The 20808-nt window shown below is 39.0% G+C and overlaps 1 protein-coding gene across 15 annotated transcripts in view; it reads left to right on the forward strand.

Annotated features, from left to right (window-relative positions):
- Nucleotides 1–20808, forward strand: part of nrxn3a (neurexin 3a) — a 1637233-nt gene that overhangs the window by 1178810 nt on the left and 437615 nt on the right. For all 15 annotated transcript variants that reach the window (XR_007933698.1, XR_007933699.1, XM_051920149.1 and 12 more), the window contains one exon: nucleotides 18155–18336. Coding sequence is in view for 13 of the 15 variants with exons in the window: in XM_051920149.1 (XP_051776109.1) it covers nucleotides 18155–18336 (182 nt within the window). In the remaining 2 variants the exon portion in view is untranslated. The remainder of the gene's footprint in view (nucleotides 1–18154; nucleotides 18337–20808) is intronic.

Raw genomic sequence — 20808 nt, forward strand, 5'->3', positions numbered from 1 at the left:
TAAAATAAGATAAGAACACTGAGCAGACATAGCGAAAGGAAACAGTACTGATCAAAGGCCAGATGACAGAACAATAATAAGCAATCAAATGGAACAAAGTCAAAACCAGAAAATGAAGACCCGGCGCCTATATATACAGTAAATATGAAGTTAACTGACATTAATGAAACTGAGACTTTCTATCTACCAAGGGATAACTTTAAAGTGCAGTTACTGGCCTATTTATGTGTTAACAGATAGTAATGTCAAAGATGAGATGCTCATGGTCACCTGATCAAAATCATTATGTTGTGTAAACAACAAAAAACAATGTAGTAATGGAAAGTAACTTTTATATTTCAACTGAAAATAGACTCTGCAGCCCTAACTAACACCAAAATACACACATAAAGGTGCATGAATATTACAAAACAGAATAACAGAACTGCAAAATGAATGCAGGGTGGCACGGTGGCGCAGTGGTAGTTAGGAGACCTGGGTTCGCTTCCCGGGTCCTCCCTGCGTGGAGTTTGCATGTTCTCCCCGTGTCTGCGTGGGTTTCCTCCCACAGTCCAAACACATGCAGGTTAGGTGCATTGGTGATCCTAAATTGCCCCGTGTGTGTGTGCCCTGCCCGGGGTTTGTTTCCTACCTTGCGCCCTGTGTTGACTGGGATTGGCTCCAGCAGACCCCCATGACCCAGCAGTTAGGATATAGTGGGTTGAATAATGGATGGATGGAAAATGAATGCAACTTCAGACATGGCACATTTTGCACAGTCCTTGTTCACAGAAGCATTCAATGTTGGGCACTGCGCAGACTGGCATGAACTTGGACATCACAGCATTGTATTTACAATTATCTTTATATTTTTTCATTTTCCCCTGATTGTTTAACTTTGTCTTGTTTTATCTGTTATTTTGGGCTACTCATTTTCTCTGGGCTCTTATCAACAGTTTTATTACGCATTTGCTGGGACTGTGCCTCATTTTGGATCTTAGGTGTTGTGATCATAAGGGCTAGGACTTTTTAAGACCCTCACTTATCTCGGAAAGTGGCTGTGGAATTAGCCAGCATTAGCTACTCTGCTCTCTGCCTCTGTCTCTTTCTTCCTCTCACACTGGGGCCTGTTTAGAATCACCAATTAACGTAATCTGCATTGTCTTTAAGGATGCTGGAGAAAAACTAGAATATCTGGAGAACAGGGGAAACATACACACTTCACCTGGACAATAACCAGGGAAGCGGCATGTTGTATCCACAAAACACTAGCACTGTACTAGCACTCCAACCTTATTAAATGAGATAACAAGCCATTTTATTATCTCATAACACTTCGCTGCTCTCTATGTAGCCAAAGATTCATTATTGCTATCAGAGGGAAACCATTTAAGTGCCAGTCAGGAACATTCGATGATCAAATGCATCACCACATGGCGTTCTCTCCCCACTTACCTTGGCCAGTAACTTGCTCAGTATCTGATTCACCTCATGTCTGGAAGTGCTCTCAGTGTTTTGCCCCACACAGTATTATCCTTGCATGCAGTTGCCAAATAAAGGGCCTTTTAATAAATAATAAGGCAGCTATAAAAAGCAAAGTTTAGTGTTGATCCTCCACTGCAGCTTTTTAGACAGCTCTAATGCAAGAACCTTTTATTTAGAGCATTGCTGTTTGTACTATCATTTAATGAGCACATAAAATGTCATTTTTGCTTCTTTGAACCCTCTCCAATGAAGAAGTTTTAATGTCACTTGGGGGATATGGCAGAAAGAAAAAGAGACAAGTACCCATTTGCTGTTTAAGGGAACTGCTAAGCAATCAGAATGAGCATGTCTGAAGTCTCCGTCTCAGCCACTCTTTGCCTGAATATTTATCGCTTTACACAGCCTTGTGTTCTCAGAGATGCCCAGTGTGGAATACGTTACATTCATCGTCCTAATGTATTATATCATTTGAATCTGACGTCCTGCTATAGCAATGTTTCCCTCAAGAATAGATCTGACTTGAATAATTAGTGGAAATTGGGCCTTTGGGAGTATATTGCTGGGAATGTCTGGCGATCTTCCTGAATGTGTATAGAAGTAAACAAAATTGCCTACCTTATTTCATCCGTTTTTTTTTTTTTAATGCCTAGGCTAAATATGTAAGGAGGTCTATTCCTGTTGTATTTTAGTGAATATTTTCATGTAAGCTATGCAAGATTACTTACCTAGTTTAGCGCGATATTGGTGATGATGTTATACCCTGCTGTGTAAAAGATACAAGTAATTGACTTCTGTCCTGGCAGAAGGTGTCTGCAGCCTTCTAAACTTATGCTCTGGTGCAGGGGTCCTCAACCACAGTCCTGGAGGGCCGCAGTGGCTGCAGGTTTTTGTTCTAACCCGGTTGCTTAATTAGAAAGCACTTCTTGCCAATAATTTAATTTCATGGCCTGTCAGTGCTTTAACTCTGTTATGTCAGGTCATTCTCATATCCTTGATTTTCTTCCCCTAATAATTTGAAGGTGAAAATGGAGGAGTACTTCTCAGTCCTTCACTTTTTTCTCTTCACTTTCCTTCCAAGTATTTAGTTAAACCCAATAGTGCACGATAAATACACAGGGGTGTAAATGGTAACAAGCTAAATGAAGAAATGCTGGTCTCTTTTGTCATTTGCAATGTGGCACGCGGCTGGGGGTGGCACCCAGCCGGGACGCCCAGGAGGATAGGAGGAGGGCTCATGACTCCTCCGGACCATGAGGGGCCGACCGCCCTGGTTTCTTTGGGGGGCCACGGGTACAGAGCTGGGGAGCTCAACCCTGTAGGGGCCCGTGGTCACCGCCAGGGGGTGCCCCAGTGCCTGGAGAGCCCTGGACCTCAGCACTTCCGCCACACCCGGAAAAATCAAACATACATACATCCGTATTACCTTTTTTTTTTTTTTTAACAAAACAAAATTCTTGTTAGGCTCTCTAGCTGACCACCTCATGCCTGACTTACTCTGACTTAGAGGGCCTGCAGACTGTCTGTGGTGAAGAAGAACATAAAGTGAGTGCTGTAATCATCACCTTCAGCTCAGAGAGTTCATTTGCATCGTCTCATAATGGATGCTGTTGACTCATTTCACTGGGGGTGTTGGTAGTGGTTGACAATGGAGATTGGGAGGCCATGCTAAGTTTCTATTATCCTCCCGAGATCATTGGATTCTCACTTCCTGTCTCACTTCCAGTTTTGTTCCCACTTTCTCTCTCGTCTGGAGCCGATTCTGAAGCATGAGATGTCGGCAGATCTGCTGTTTCACCTGTCTCTTCCAAGTCAGCTATGGCATGCCGTATTGTGAACTAGAACTTGAGCTTGGTTTAAACTTTGATTACACCTTAACTTCCTTTTCCTTCTCTTTCCTAAAAAAAAACAAAACTTATTAATAGTTTAATGCTGTAAAATACCTAATTTTAAGTGTGAATATTCTTGCCACTTCACTGTTTTTTGGGACCGGTAGTTGCAATGGCTCCATTTCAACCCACATATCACCTCCCCCTCACATTTTTACACACCCCTCTATAGGTGCCAGCCTTGAACAGTTGATAAATAATGTAAATTTAGACATGGGAGGAAACTAACTCAAAACTACAGAGACAGTAGACACACTGAGCACAGACAGTGACTCGACTCAGACCTGAACCTAGGACTCTGAAGTCAAGAGGCAGCAGTCTGCCATCCCTAACTCTAAATTATGGTTTAAGTGTTGTCACCCCAGCTTCTCAGTTCTTTGCATTATGCACCATTCACATCCATGAAATTCTTTATAAGAATATTAAAATAAAGAATAAGGTTGAGGGTCTTGTGAGCAACAATTCTTTTTAGCTGGTAGCTAGTGTAAAGAACAAGAAAAGGCTTCAGACAGAGGGTAGCAAGACTTCATGCTCAGATATTTGGGGATCCAAAGAGACACAAAGAGAATGAGAAAGGAAGAACACACTCTGTCTCAGTTATTCCTGCTCTCTTTGGTCCAATCAGACACTGTTGCAGATATAATTTATAGATATATATATTGTGAGATAACCACCAGACTGAGACCACATCTTTATAAAAACACACGTTTATTTAACACAGTCCCGCACAGCACACAGTGCTCCCAGCACCAATCACCCCAAATACGGGCCTTTCTCACACTCCGTGGCCCGCCTTTTCCTCTCTCCACGGGATCTTCGTCCTGCTCCCACTCCCGACTCTAGCTCCCAGACTGTAGGAAGGCGGCCCCTTTTATGTTCACCCGGACGTGCTTCAGGTGCTTGATGATGCTTTTCTGGCAGCACTTCCTGGTGTGGTGCTCTTGCACCCGGAAGCACTCCGGGTGTCCCTGGAAGGCTCTTCTTCCATCTTCCCGGGTGTGGTGGAAGTGAATGTTTCCCGGGTTCCAAGAGGCTCGGGCGCCCCCTGGCGGTGGCCATGGGCTCCAACGGGCTTTAGCCTCCTTGCTCCTCTCCCGTGGTGCTCTCCAGATCCAGGGCGGTTGCCCCCTCGTGGCCCGGAGGACGTAAACGCCACCTCCCGATCCTTCCAGGTGTCCTGGCTGGGTCTGTCCCCCAGCCTTCTGTGACTATATATATATATACGAGGGGGGACCCAAAAATAACCAGAATTTTGTTGTTGTTAGGTTGGTACTTGTAGTACGTGGTTGGGCCACTAGGGCGATCTAGTTACACTCCTCACAAGTCAGTCTGCCAAGTGCCATCAGTCTGGAAGGTTGTGCTTGTGTTCAGTGAATTTTTTTGTAAATATAGGTTGCACAACAGTGTGAGAAGGAAACGCTCTGATTTGTGGGAGTCGGGCGTTTGGTTCTTTCATCATGACAACGCTCCATCTCACACTGCTCTCAGCATTCGCCAATTTTTGGCAAGAAACGGTATGACAACCCTGAACCACCCACCCTACTCACCGGATTTAGCTCCGTGTGATTTCTTTTTGTTCCCTCGGATGAAAAAAGACTTGAAAGGAAGGCGTTTTGCTGACATCGAAGAGGTAAAACAAGAAACGACCAGAGCATTAATGGGCATTACTTCAGACAAATTTAAAAAATGTTTCGAACAATGGAACAAACGGTTAGATAAGTGTATTTCCGCCAATGGAGAGTACTTTGAAGGAGACTAATTGTAGTTTGTACAGAAAATTAAATTAAACACGTTTTAAAAATATTTCCGGTTTTTTTTTGGGTCCCCCCTCGTATATATATATATCTATACTAATAAAAGGCAAAGCCCTGACTGACTCATCACTAATTCTCCCACTTTCCATATAGGTGGGAAGCTGAAATTTCACGTGCTCATTCCTTGCAGTGTACTTACAAAAGTTTGGTATGTTTCATGTTCTATTGCAACACCCAAGGGGGGGGGGTGGGGAATGGGTGTACCCCCTAAACTGTATATATAGATAGGGGAAACCCGTCCTCACTATTTCTGCGATTTCCAATATGCATAGGAAGCCCAAATTTCCCATGTTCATCCTTTACACCGTACTTACAAACGTTAATATTGTGAATTTCCCATTGGGATTAATAAAGTATCTATCTATCTATCTATCTATCTATCTATCTATCTATCTATCTATCTATCTATCTATCTATCTATCTATCTATCTATCTATCTATCTATCTATCTATCTATCTATCTATCTATCTATCTATCTATCTATCTATCATTTTGCGCCGTGCCCTGTAACAAACTTTCAAAAATAATATCTTCTTTTTGGCGGTTCTCACCATTATGCTGTAAGGAACTTTCGGAACTGACTTCTCCTTTTGGAGGTTGCATTCCTTATTTCCGTTAACAGAAAATTTATTTCATGGCAGAGATGCACAAAGGCAGCCCCCGGTCCCCCTTCCTTTTTCCGCACGACCGCTGTCCGCACACCTACCACGCGGTTGGCTAGCTGTCTATATACATTAACGACATCCCATGTTCATGTGCCTCCTCACTCGCTTCCTTACTTTCCTCAGCTGTTTGTCGTGCTCACTGCTCCCTTCTTCTTTACTCCACCACTTCAAGCCTGTTATTGCTCGCCTTGCTTCATGTCTTCCTGCTGGTGACTCCTGCCTTTTCATTTACCCTAAGTTCTTGTCAATAAGCCGCGGCTTATCTAAGGAAAAAAGTTGTGAAAATGAAAAAATAGAATATCGGCTTATACATAAGTCCGGCTTATACATCCATCGCGGGGGTTGCGTTCCAGAGCCACCCGCGAAATAAGAATATCCGCGAAGTAGAAACCATATGTTTATATGGTTATTTTTAGAATGTCATGCTTGGGTCACAGATTTGCGCAGAAACACAGGAGGTTGTAGAGAGACAGGAACGTTATTCAAACACTGCAAACAAACATTTGTCTCTTTTTCAAAAGTTTAAACTGTGCTTCATGACAAGACAGAGATGACAGTTCTGTCTCACAATTAAAAGAATGCAAACATATCTTCCTTTTCAAAGGAGTGCAAAGCAAGCAGTCAAAAAAAAAAAATCAATAGGGTTTTTTGGCTTTTAAGTATGCGAAGCACCGCCGGTACAAAGCTGTTGAAGGCGGCAGCTCACACCCCCTCCGTCAGGAGCAGGAAGAGACAGAGAGAGAGAGAGAGAGAGAGATAGCTAGAGACAGATAAAAAAAATCAATACGTGCCCTTTGAGCTTTTAAGTATGCGAAGCTCCGTGCAGCATTTCTTTCAGGAAGCAGCTGCACACAGCCCCCCTGCTCACACCCCCCTACGTCAGCGCAAGAGAGAGAGAGAGAAAGTAAGCTGGATAGCTTCTCAGCCATCTGCCAATAGCGTCCCTTGTATGAAATCAACTGGGCAAACCAACTGAGGAAGCATGTACCAGAAATTAAAAGACCCATTGTCCGCAGAAATCCGCGATATATATTTAAATATGCTTACATATAAAATCACAATTTAAATGACCGCTACACGCTCGTGTTGACTCGGCGACGCCCAGAGCAGAAAGAACGCGCTCCGGCCGCTCCAACCGCGCCATGCAGGGAGTGAGAGAGACGGCAATATCTCACACTCTCTCCCCCCTTAAAGAAATTAAATGGGCGCGAGTGAGACCACTGACCTCCCTCCCTTCTATTAGTTATAGGTTATAGTACGTTCGGCTTATCCATGAGTCCGGCTTATCTATGATACGATTTTATTTTAAAAATTCGTATGATTTTTGGTCTCCGGCTAATACATGAGTCCGGCTTATAGACAAGAACTTAGGGTAGTATCTTCACACTCTTAATCTTCTGGGCATGCCTCCGCATACTTTACTTTTGAAGGTCGGTGCACCAATTATGTTACTACGAAACTTACAACCAGCAAAACTTGGTAACGGCACCAGGCTTCAGATCACATCTCTGCACAAGAACCTCATTGAGGCAACTGTCTTCACTGGAAATGGCTCAGGGGAGACTGGATTTATTCCCCGCATCCAATGTTTCCTTTACTTTTTCATAACTTCTTTAACACACTACTTCTCCGCTGCGAAGCATGGGCATTTTGCTAATAAATTATGAAGGGTAATATAAAAGTAACAGTCTTAACAGTAAGTGTCAGAAAAGTAATAGAAACAATAGTGCTCCTTAACTATAATAATAACTGTAAGAAATCCTACACTGAACACACGAAGGAAAATGAAATGCCCCTGTTTCTTAATAGGCCTATAAAAACACACACCACTGATAAATAACACAACCATTAAAATAACATTTTAAAATATCAAATTAACTTCACAACACAGTTCCTGTAACATGTAGGCAATTTAACTGACCTGCCTTTTACAGACTGATCATATATTTCACAATTCACAGGTAAGCTGGAAAGAGTTTTAACCTGACATGTTTTGGGAGCAGCGACATGCTGACTGGAAGCATCTAGAAGTTCCCGTGGAGTAGCTGCTTTTGCTACCTTCTGGTCATGAACTACAGTATATTCCTCTCTGTAGTGAGACACTGCACATTACAAAATGTGATTGATGGTGCTTGGTAAACAGCAGCTGGTACTTTTAGAGCTGGGTCACCAAACTGAATTGCTGCCTGATTGTCTTGTCGTGATTGGACACACAAAGCCTCGTAGCCCCCCATCTTAAGGTCTGAGCTTATTCCTTACATTAGCTGCCAGCTCCGAAGAATTGTTGCTCACAAGATCCTTACCCTGACATATTTATTGGTGAAAGTGTTAACAGTTCTGACAAGCAGCAAAAATTGCATGCTTTCTGTCAATATGGATTTAAGATTATTTAATGAATGAAGTTGTTTTGTCTGCTGACATTTTTTAGACCTGTGAGTGCTGTAGCATACTTCATTTCACTTTATTACTATTCTTTTAATTTTTGAAGACCTATTACTGACCACAGTGTGGTGTGAAAACCAGAAAAAATGTTCAACCACGCTCAAGATGTCCTAGAGACATTTTAAGAGGCTGTGTATGCTTTTTGTGTATTAAACCTGGAGAAGAGTCAACACCTCACGTTGTTATCCTACTGCTCTCACCACCACATATGCAAGGTGGAAGGTCTTCTGAGCAAATTCTTAGTAGCTAGTGTAAAGAATTGACTGAGACGTCAGACCGAGAGCTACTGAATTTGCTCTGAGATACTTGTGCATCCATAGAGGCAGACGCAGAAGAACAAGAAAAAACAAGACAAGACGGCACCTGCCTCAGTTCTCCAGGCGCCATGTTCCAAATATAAATAGCAAAGGGTAATATCAACATAAACGTCCGAACAATAATTAACAGGACGGTGTTTTCTAACTTTAGCTATATTAAGAACGTAACGACACCCTACATATTGAAAATATTTAATATTCATATAATATTCAAACAAAGTATGGATACATTTTACTTTGTGTACTCAAGCTGTCAGTCTCCTCACTAAAGTGGGCAGCCTTCTAGGTCTTCCCAGCTGAACATTATGCCCCCCAGTACAGGTATCCTTTGAAGATGCTACTTTCTCTCTACTAACTTTAAAGGCTATCTCCAACTCTTTTAACATATTTGCTTTTTAGTCCTCTGCTTTGTAGGTTCCACGCAATACCTTTATAAAGTCTTTGCACAAAGGCAGAGACCTGAAGGCAATTTACAAATATTATAATCAAAGACAACACATTGGGAAAAGGATGGTGTTACATTAGTCATGGTGCTGAAGCGTAATTTAAAAATACTGGTGAGTGCACAGTATGAAAAGGAAATAAATCCAAAAATGCTTTTTAAACTACACATAATCTGTAAGGTAGCTACTGTAGCTCATCTCTCAGGCAGTGCTGCCCAGACTGAATTAATTTTAGTCGAAATCCAAGCCCTCGTTCAATGTCATCTACTCAGATGTGTCAGAATGTGAAAAGCTAATCCACGATCAAAAACCAATAAAGAGGACACAAAGTCAAAAATTATTACGGACCTGGCAGTGGAGTTGGACAGGCCATAAATTTATATCCCTCTGGATTTTAAGCATGTTGCATGATCTACAGTAACTGAATTTGTTTTTCATAGAGCAATGCAATATTTTTCACAGAAGTCGTAATGTACATTTGTTGAAAAATACCAAAATATGACCGAATGGTTAATAGTGAAGCATATATAATCCCATAAAGTACAGCAACTAAAGCACATAGCACTAAAGTTTTTTGATGTACTCAGCTTCAATGCCTTTCAGTTAATCTTTTTATTTTTAATCAAACAAAAATGATTTAAACATAAGGCTATACTGTTTACACCAGCTGTAGTGCCTCCAATTATTTATGGAATCCTCCAGAGGAAGTCTAAGCCATAATGAAGTCACATATAAAACTGCAGGCCATGTAAAGACATTTTAACAGCCTATTGCCACAAACTCTATTGATAACGCTTCGGCTTAATGGGAAATTGCTCTTGCTGAGTTGGCTAAATACTGAGTGTTTCTCTTTGAGTTATTTCACTTGCATTATCCTTCTTTAAAAGTTACCTTTGTGTACTTTTTGAGCTTGGAATATCAATATTTAAACATCTATTGAAAGCATATTTGTTAAAGAAAACACTAATCATTCCTAACACGAAAAATTAGTTAAAAAAATGCTAATCATTATGTCATAAAAAGTTCCATTCAAATACTCGAGCATTACGGATCATTTGATGGGACCGATTTACAAAATCTCTGCTGCTGAGGCTTGCCAATATTTTTTCGTAATCAGATGGCTGGTCTCACATCAAGCCTGCTGAGCATTCGTCTTGCAGTCAGGGAAATTCCTTCACCCTTGGTTACTACAATATGGCATCTGCCGAGCTGTGTTCCCGCTTACGAATCCCTTTGGAGACCTGTCAGGTCAGCAGTACTAACTGTCTTGAGTGGAAGTGAAATGAAATGGAACAAATTGATAACAGCAGCACAAAAACAATATTGTTGAGGGGTAAAATCTGGATGGGCAAATGTATGAATTGACATTGATAGGAGTGTTGGTTCTCATTTGTTCATTTAAATATTTGTCTGTCTATTTTCAATGCTGTGTGCTCATTTTAGAATGACAAGAAGCAGGAACAGTAGTACAGCAGTACAGGTACCCCGCACTGAATGGGCAGCTGGCCTATGAAACGGTACACACAGATAGAGTGAGATACACTTCAGTAACATTTAAGGGCAGCCAGTCCTAAAAATTTGCGCATGACATTTTGTCAGCATGAAGAAAATGGAGCAAATTCACAAGACTATGTAAACTTCACGGTTAACACTAGAATTTCCAGAGCCTACAAAAAAACTCGGAGATCCGGCCCACCTTAAATCGCTTCTTAAATCAGTTCAAACCTCTTCGCCAGCATCCTTTGTCCTCTAAATGTGCTGATAAAAGACAGAACGTGCGCAAACTTTTCCCAGCTCATGCTTTGATTGATTATCTGAGAGTGAAGTGGAGTTTTAGAGTGGAAATAATAGATCGTTATTTGGAACACATGCATTTCATGTGTGTTCCGTTTCTACAGTAATCTGTGTAAACACATTGATAAAACAGAAACTTTTTCATATTTTAGTAATAAATGTTACAAAATGTAGTAGGCATAAACTATAGAACATAAATAGGATGAGACCGCATAGAATGGAGAAAACAAAGTTTCTGGTAGAATTGGCATATGTGGGTAATACACAAAGATGCAAACAGCTCTTTAATTTGTAGACCCACCTTCCATCATTATATTTATATTTATATTTATATCAACAACTGGAGTGCATCAGCATTATTCATCAGCAGTCCGTGAAACTACATGGATGAATTGAGCTTCAGCTTGAAGAAGCATCTCGGATATGCATGATTATAAGACATGTTCTCTTCTGATAATGTTTTCACTCACTCTAGTTGCACTTGTCTTTCAGTACATGTTTTTTGTTAATGGTGTGTTAAGCACAATGTTAGCCAATAAATAGGCCGGACTCCTGACGAGTGAATGAGGCAGACTTTCAGTTCAGTTCAAGTGCTTGTTCCCGTCTAAGCAAATTCAGTATTCGTTCAAGAGAGCATTCTCAGGAAGTGATTTATTTAACAATATTTTTGTAAAAATACTTGTGTTTGGGATGTTGTGAGCTTACAAGTGTGGATTAAGGACATAAGTTGCGGGAGTCTGTTGAAAATCAGCATCTTCTTCTAGACTCCAGCAAGCAATTCCCAACTCTTTGGAAATCCCAACTGGAAAACACCTGATACTATCCATCCATCCATTATCCAAATCGCTATACCTTAACTACAGGGTCACAGGGGTCTGCTGGAGCCAATCCCAGCCAACACAGGGCACAAGGCAGGAAACAAACCCCGGGCAGGGCGCCAGCCCAACGCAGCATCTGATACTAGTAATTCCTAAACATGCCTTTGCTCACGGCCCTGTGGTCCCTTTACTGCCTTCATGCCCTTCACCCAAACCTCCTTCTGCAAGGGTTGGGATATCTGGGGTTGTGTGACACAAGGAATGTGAGATTTTTTCATGGACCTTTTGATACTGTTTGCTGTTCTCCAGCGTTGGTCACAATGGACACCTGTTACATCAGAACCTGTTTATTTCTGTTTTGCATGACAACATGAGATTCAATTTTTACTCTGCCATCACTGCAGAGTACATGGAGTAGGTTATATAGAAAAATAATATAATTTTTTAAGTATTCCTTTAAATAAGTCATCCAAACAGACTTTGCTGAAGCTTCGAAAACAATATGTGTATTAAATGGTCATTTATTTTTATCTTGGTGTTTCCAAGGAGAAATTAAAATGTCAATTATTGGTGTCCTGTCCAGGACTGATTCTTCCCAAAACACATAATGCTTTTGGCCAAACCTCTAGCTCTATACTATACTAAGATAGATGAGCAAGCAGCATATGCTGTAATGATAGCCAGTGTTTGGTCCGCATGTTAAAACCTTAGCTACTGTGTCTTTTATGCAGTCTCTTCCTTGATTCACTTTTCTCCCAGAATATTCCACTTCTTGTCACTATCCAAGACATGCTGTCAGGTCAGCCATCAATGATAAACTTTTCAGTTTGAGATTACAGTAAATGTGCAGAAATGGCTCTGATAACTCTATGTCCTTGTTATGATTACTCAGGTTTGAAAAATAAGTAGAAAATAATTAAAGGTAATGCTTGTTCCATAAATATGGAGTTACATTTCATGAACAGCCAAATAGCAAAAAATATATATATATATATATCTAAATTGGTTAAGATGCCTTTGATATGCAAGTGTCTGCTTAGTGATACATGTCACTGCCTAATTAGCACTATAAATACACTTTTAGTTATTTCCAGCACTTATTTAATTTTTGTTTCACCACCCCCTCTGTACCTGAAGCTCTGGAGAGCTCAGGCTATTAACAAGCTTGTTAACTTTTAATTATTATTGCAGGTTTCATTTAGAGTGTGAGCGGTAAAATGGAGCAGCTGCTGAGGATAAAGCATATTGCCCCAGTCTTACTGTATTGTGTGGCTCAGTAACATCCCTGTGTTCCGGTGTCTTTCTTCAACACATTTCCCCTTAATCTCCTCCCTTCTCCTCAGTTATGTTTCTACTGTTTAACCGAGACACCACACTTTAATCAAGGCAGCACAACAGCTTTAGCTGTCTGATCCCTACAGGGATCAATCCATTGGTTTGTCAGAGAAATATGCAGGAGCTCCAGACACAGTGAAGTATTTCTACAGAGCCAACGCTTAACTGAGCATATTAGCATGCGTATAACACTGTAGTTTATCTATCTATCTATCTATCTATCTATCTATCTATCTATCTATCTATCTATCTATCTATCTATCTAATCCTGCCAACTACGCTTATCTATCTATCTAATCCTGCCAACTACGCCTCTCTATCTATCTACCTAATCCTGCCAACTACGCCTCTCTATCTATCTATCTATCTATCTATCTATCTATCTATCTATCTATCTATCTATCTATCTATCTATCTATCTATCTATCTATCTATCTATCTATCTATCTATCTATCTAATCCTGCCAACTACGCTTATCTATCTATCTATCTATCTATCTATCTATCTATCTATCTATCTATCTATCTATCTATCTATCTATCTATCTATCTATCTATCATGATCTGAGCGTATGGCAAGATTACATCCATTAAATACTTGCAAAATTCCTTCTCACTACCGAATGGGCACTCACAAGTAATAACCTTCGTTGACTGCTTTCAGGTACATTACGTTCCTTTACGGAAGGTAGAATCCCAGTTGTCTCTAAGTAGAAGGAACAATTGGCACACATCAATTTATAGAGCAGATAGGGAGTGCCCAATGTTTTTTAGTATCAATGGAAAACAAAAAAAAATTGAACTGTTGTAATAAAGACAAAACCTCTTGAATTTTGGTGTAAAGCTGGGCAATTTTTAGAATAGACTTCTGCCTTATAAACACAGTTTGTTGCAGTTATAGACAATTTGAATTCCCATTTTGAGATCTCATTTCATCTTTTTCCTGGTGGGCTAATATTCACTGTCGCTGTTACTGGACCAAGTGGACCTCCTTACTTCATCCAACTAAAAATTTTCTTTTTCCAAATTGAAGAAAATAAATTTGCTGTGTTATTGACTGTAATTTCTGAGTTTTTTGCTCTTGAAGTCAGCCTTTGATGTTATAAAGCCATTTTCAAAAACTGGAAACCTTTTTTGAATAATCTGCATTTGTTACGGACTAGGATAGTCTTTAATTTTGGTCATTTATTATGTTTTAAAGCGTATTAATATAATTAATGTTGGTATTACCTAGAATACTTAGTCCCCCAATGTATAATACAAAGGAAGACGTTCAAGTGTGTATATAGCTATTATGTGCAAAAATAGATTATCAATAAAAGGTTTCTGTGACAGATCTATCATTTGGATAAATATATGACTTAACCTTGAAGCTGAAGACTTTAGATGTACCATTAAAAAGACTAATTCACTTTTAGGGTTAATGTGTTGAAGAAAATTCTTCAATAGGAGAGTCCTTCCATTGACTGTAAAGTGCAATAACAGTCTCATTAATTTATATAATTGATAATATGTATCATAATAAATTTTATTTCAAAGCTAAACTACTCAAAATTTTTTGATTACCATACAAAGCAACGAAAAAATGTATCCCGCAGCTGCACTCCCCATAGAATGAAAGTAATTTTATCCCCATCCAGTGCTATAATCTTAGAATAGATTCCACTGTTTCCGCACATTAAATCGTGCATACGTGGTAATCGTGCCCACTAATAGGAGATAGGCAGGCAATTACTGAGTAGTTACACTGTACGTACACCACTTTAAGAGGCTCGATGTAAAATGTTGCAGAGACAGATTTTCACCAACTTGTCAAAATGGTGTGTTTTAATGTGGCTTAAAGACATGCGAATGGTCATAGCAGTTGTTCACAGACAGAAGGTCAGTGTTTCTGGCCCATGATTGCTGGGATTTAGTGAGTTATCTTTGTAAGCACTACAGATGGTTTATAAAATAGAACAACTCTGGTGCTGTACTTCACGTATCATCTGTTCTGCATCTGTTTGCTTCATACACAAAGAACTTGTCTTTTTACTGCCCTCTTCAGGTGACTCCACACCTCAGCAGTCCAGTAGAGTGATTTTCATATATACTGGTATCCAGTTGATGTTCTGGAAGAGTTTTGTGTATCCCTGAATTCTTTTTTTTTAAATACATGAAGGAAACTTTACAATATGAAGATAACCACTCATTTTGAGGAAGAAGCTACACAAGTGAAGAAGGAGTGCAAAATGGAATTCTATTCAAAAAGAATATTGTTTTATCATGTTTATTACCCCATTTAGTTTGTAGTAATAGTAGAGAAAAAATGTTAATCTCATGTTTTCAAGCAGATTAGAGATAAAGTTTCTGATAGAACATGTGTCTATGGTGACCAACAGCAAATTGTATCAAAATATCCATGAAAAAAAAAATCTCACGTTACTTGTTACTTAGAGCATTCATGCGGAAGAAACATGGCCACATGGGAACATAATCCTGAACTGAAGACAGGACTCTTGACCAATGCATAAGGGGGAAAGGCAGACCTTTGACTGAAATGTGCCAACCCATGGGAATGAGTTTCCTCTGCATACCCTGCTCTGATTTTCCTAAAGTATTTATTGAACGATATTTTAGGATTAGGTTATGTGCATACAACTAGACACTTTTATATCGTTTGGTGTGGTGGTCCAGCATCAGTCAGGAAGTGATTTATTTAACAATATTTTTGTAAAAATACATGTGTTTGGGATGTTGTGAGCTTACAAGTGTGGATTAAGGACATAAATTGCGTGAGTCTCTTGAAAATCAGCATCTTCTTCCAGACTCCAGCAAGCAATTCCTAACTCTCTGGAAATCCCAACTGGATAACACCTGATGCTATCCATCCATCCATTATCCAAATCGCTATACCTTAACTACAGGGTCACAGGGTTTCTTCTCTGATTTTCCTAAAGTATTTATTTAACGATATTTTAGGATTAGGTTATGTACATACAACTAGACACTTTTAGATTGTTTGGTGTGGTCCAGCATCGGTCTACATCAGAAAGTTTGCCATCTCTCAGATATTTTCATTCTTTTTCAGATGCATTAAGCCTAGTCACATGCATTACCTTTTCTCCATGTAATACTGAAATGTAAAACAAAGGACACTTCAGACAGGTGGCTTCCCACCATGTGGAGTTTCATTTCCACCTATTTTCGTAATTTAATTTGGTCTTTTTTGTGAAAAGTTTAATTGCATTTACATTTTGTTTTCAGCTTCTCATAATTGTCCATCAGCATTAAAGGCTTCAAAAAAGCACACCAAGTTGTGTCCAGAGCAAAGCTTTCTGGACTAGTGTTGCTCAATAATAAGAGCAAAAATGACCCAGTAATTGAATTCATTGATTCCAAAGTGTTCTCTCTGTTGGTCTCATATCTCTTGCGTCAATCTATAAACACTTACTGTTCAGTGTTGATTTGCATGTTTTATACAAGGAATTTGTTTTCACACTTTTCCTCTCAATGTGTTGGTTTTTGATCTCATATCTGCTGTGACAATCCAGAAATTCCATTAAAATTAGTTTTTGGGTGTTTTAAACAAAGAACTTGTTTTCACACTTTTTCGCTTAGGATGTGTTTATTTTTAATCAGCTACTTAAAGAAAAAAAATAATTAGGCACTTGTCTTTGATGTTCATTATTTGTTAATTTTCATCTTTTACCTTTCATTACTGTATATAGAAACAAATATTTAAGCAACAGAAGTTGTACGTGTCTTACAGATACTAGACACACACAGCTTCTGTTTGTACAGAATGAGAACAGAATCACACTGACTGAAAATCGCAGACATTTCCTAGGAAGGCCTAGGCAGGACTTTCTAGCCACCAGTGACGTTCAAGCTCTCAGTTTTGGAGCTCCTTCTCTTAAAGTGAATGAATGGCAGGTGGCACACCATTCAGGGTTAAATCCCACCTTGCATGGGCCTGGATTAGTTCATTGTGACCCTGTGCCAGAAAATGGTTGGAAAGTGTGTTACTGAAGGTCCACAGTCTGAAATCTTTCTCTCTTTAATTCATATCCTTGGGTGAGCAGACCCCACCTCAAAAGGTGCACATTTGATTTTTAGTTCCATTAGTTTTATTAATTCTGCTTTTTAGTTCATGAAACTATCATCTGAATGAGAATGCTTGCTATGGAGTTGGCTTATAATGGGTAGGCCATAATTATTAAAAGAACTAACTTGATTTTATATAATGAACATTATTCCAAGCTTCTATATGAATCTAATATTCTGTACAATTGGAACATGAGTAGATTATATGACTAGCTCAGCGCTGTCAGTAGCCAAAACGCAATCTCATTAAAGCAAATTACGATCATTTTTGCCATAAAAAGTGCTTTACATGCACAGTATGAGAGAAAATCTATTTTGCACGACACAAAAAATATATGTAGTTTTACATGCAGTTGTAGTTATGTGATTGAACTGACTTAGCATGACACATTTATGGCCTTCTAATGTGTAAACTCAGTGTATAATAATGTATAATTGGTACCAGAATCTAAATTCTTTATTAGGCACATGCTGTATTATGATCTCATTGTTAAGAAATGGGATAAAAAAATCATTATGGCTTCCAGTCCCATACTTTGCCTTATACTAAGCAACAACTTATATCCCAGCTGAATTCAAAGAAAGTGTAACTGTTATTGCATTGGTCATATGAAGAAATATAAAGATGACCACAATCATTCTGTTGTGACCACTTGTTATGTAGACGGATTTAGCACAGTCCAGTCACATGGCTACAGATTAGGCCTAAACTTTTGTATTTAATATCCATCCATCCATCCATCCATCCATTTTCCAACCCGCTGAATCCGAACACAGGGTCACGGGGGTCTGCTGGAGCCAGTCCCAGCCAACACAGGGCACAAGGCAGGGAACCAATCCTGGGCAGGGTGCCAACCTACCGCAGGACTGTATTTAATATAATGGCATTAATGATGAGCACCGCCTCCAAAAGCTTTTTAAACATATAGTCAGAGCTTTAATTTTGATAAAGTCTCATGCTTTCTTATTGATGCAGGATTGCAGTTTGTTCTCTTTGACTTATTATTTAAAGTTGTTCTCACTACAGGATCTTTTAATCACTTCCGCTCTCATGAATTTATGTCTTTTTTCTTTTTCTTTTTTTTCCAGCTGGCGCTACATATATCTTTGGCAAAGGAGGAGGACTTATAACGTTCACCTGGCCAGCAAATGACCGACCAAGCACTCGTACAGACCGACTAGCAGTTGGCTTTAGTACAAATGTCAAGGATGCAATACTTGCACGGGTGGACAGTGCACCCGGTCTTGGAGACTTTCTTCAGCTGCATATTGTAAGTAAACTGTACAATCGTACAGCTCTTTTTATTTTTGTTATATCTTTTTTCTTCTGCCACTGCCTGATAGTATTGATTTTCAAATAGCTGGTCGATGTGAAGTGAAAAGACATGCAAACTGTACAATATGGAGTAGTTTCTGTGTAGCACATGGGGGCTGAACTATCAATATGTGTTCTATTTTATTCCTTGACGCTCACAGTTGAAAGTGCAGCTTTGAAAAGGAGGTCAATACGAATAAGCTGATGTCACATGTTACACAAGATATGTAAGGTATCACCTAGCAAAAAGGCCTTTGCCAGAAAAAAGAAGATGAACATTTCAGTAGACTCTACTGTAGCTGCTGACCTCCATACCTCTACTCTGTTGATGTGGTTGTCGCTTTAAATTATATGTCAATGATGCTAAGCAATATGGCTGGTTACACAGGTTAAGATTAGGGTTGTGGGAAGGTTGTCTGACTCAAATAATGATGACTGTTGAGTAAACCAAGTGACATAAACATTCAGTCTAATTAGCCATTTAGCAAAACTCCTAAATTGAGGTGTTACAGTAGTCTGCACACAAAAAGGTGACAGCTGCCAACATGGTACCACAATGATGTCACTAAGTGCACATGAAATAGTGAAAAGGGTAAGGCTTCTGAAAAATCACACAAAACAGGACAGAACCTTCACCAGCTTGCCCAAATATAACCTCACCAAAGGTGCCAACCCCTAGTCATCACAGGTGTGCTACAGCTGGCAAACACCCAAAATATACTAAACTTTCAGAACTGCAAAGTCCCAAAATATACTAAAAATGCCCCACAAGGAAAAGGAACTATAAAAAATTCTTTCTTGGAGACAAATCCAAGAAGAAATCTTTATGAAAGAAGAATTTTATTTAAGTTTCTTAAAGGAAGGACACAAAATTGAACAAGGCAAAAAGCTTTTGCCTAAAATGGTAAGCCAAGAGCAACAGAGAATCAAAAAACAAAACAAAAAAGTGAAGCAAATATTTCAAGAAAACAGAAAATCAATACTTACAAAGAGATGCATCAATGAAGCACTGAAAGCCCATCTCCCCAGTCTCACATATAAAGGACGGGGGCGGCCCGTCAACAGTGACATCAGAGGTGGCCCCGCCTCTTGGAGTACCACCCACAAAAACACAAGGAACACATACACATTTAAATACTAAATGAACATTACAATACTAACAAAATACTGCATAAAACATTAAAAATGATTCAAATGTAACAATAAATAAAATAAATATAAACCAGGAAATAAACCCTAGCTATAACTTGACAATGACCAATACAACAGTAAACTGATACTTTTTGTGATTAAGTTTTTGGTGATTAAAAAAGGAAAGATACATTTTAATAGCTTTCAACAAATTAAAAAAAAAACATCTATAAAATAGCAAGAAGAAAGAGTAACAGAAATATGGCAATAACAAAATCATAAGAAAAGATAATAAACAAAAGCAAATTGACCTTTCAAAGTGTTATTCCAAAAGAAAAAGAAAGAGCAAATGAAGCTATTAAAGGATATAATAACATAATAGTAACTGATCAAAACCCCAAAATTCTATAGGCCAAAGTCTAAATTTTAAATACAAATGAATCTAGCCAACAATCTCAAAAATCATAAAAGAAACTTCAGAAAAACAGAGAGTAGTTAAAGAAGACTGTTATCAAGCGCCAAGGCCACAGCATGGAAGCTGTAGCAACAAACAATTTAAAAAGCCCTCAGATAACTGCACTCCCAATAACTGCAGCAGTAAGCGAATATGAGGCCCGGTCCTAGCAGACAAGTAACACAACAAAAAGTAAGGATTAAGGATAAAACTAAATGGAAAGATATTATACACATAAAGAAAAATTAAATCTGGTTCAATGAATTGCCAAAAAAACTCAAACCAATTCTCTGAATGACAGCTTTTGCAATGAGCTCTTATGTTTGTAGTGTTGCTAAAGCACTTGATTATCAAAGAGCAAGGCTTATAAATTGCATGTTTCATATCGAGCTTCATTTTTTCCTGTAAAACTGAGAGCACGAAAATGAACCCAAAACTGTGACTCTGACAGAGTATTTTTATGTTGGAATCTTTGAAAATAGGCAAAAGTTAATGGACACCAACACTCCATTTAAACAAAAAAATAAATAAATAACATGCTGTTTTAATCATATTAGAAAAGAAAGCATAGGGCCTCATCCCATGTCTCCGTTTAATGCCATTTGTAAAAGCAGTGCTAATGTTTGTAATGTGCCATCTGTTGGAATGATAAACTCAATGCATTCAACTACCACATGCATTACAAAATTCATTCCAATAGATGATGCACTGCAAACATTAATGATGAATACACTGTGGTCTACATTGATTTCTTCTGATTCCAAACCACCATAGATGGGTAGCGCAGCTAGTACCAGTATAAAGTAGGTGTGTGTGTCTATGTGTGAGTATGAACCCCTTTTC

The sequence above is a fragment of the Erpetoichthys calabaricus genome, chromosome 16 (assembly GCF_900747795.2).
Source record: "Erpetoichthys calabaricus chromosome 16, fErpCal1.3, whole genome shotgun sequence".
Taxonomy (NCBI): Eukaryota; Metazoa; Chordata; class Cladistia; order Polypteriformes; family Polypteridae; genus Erpetoichthys; species Erpetoichthys calabaricus.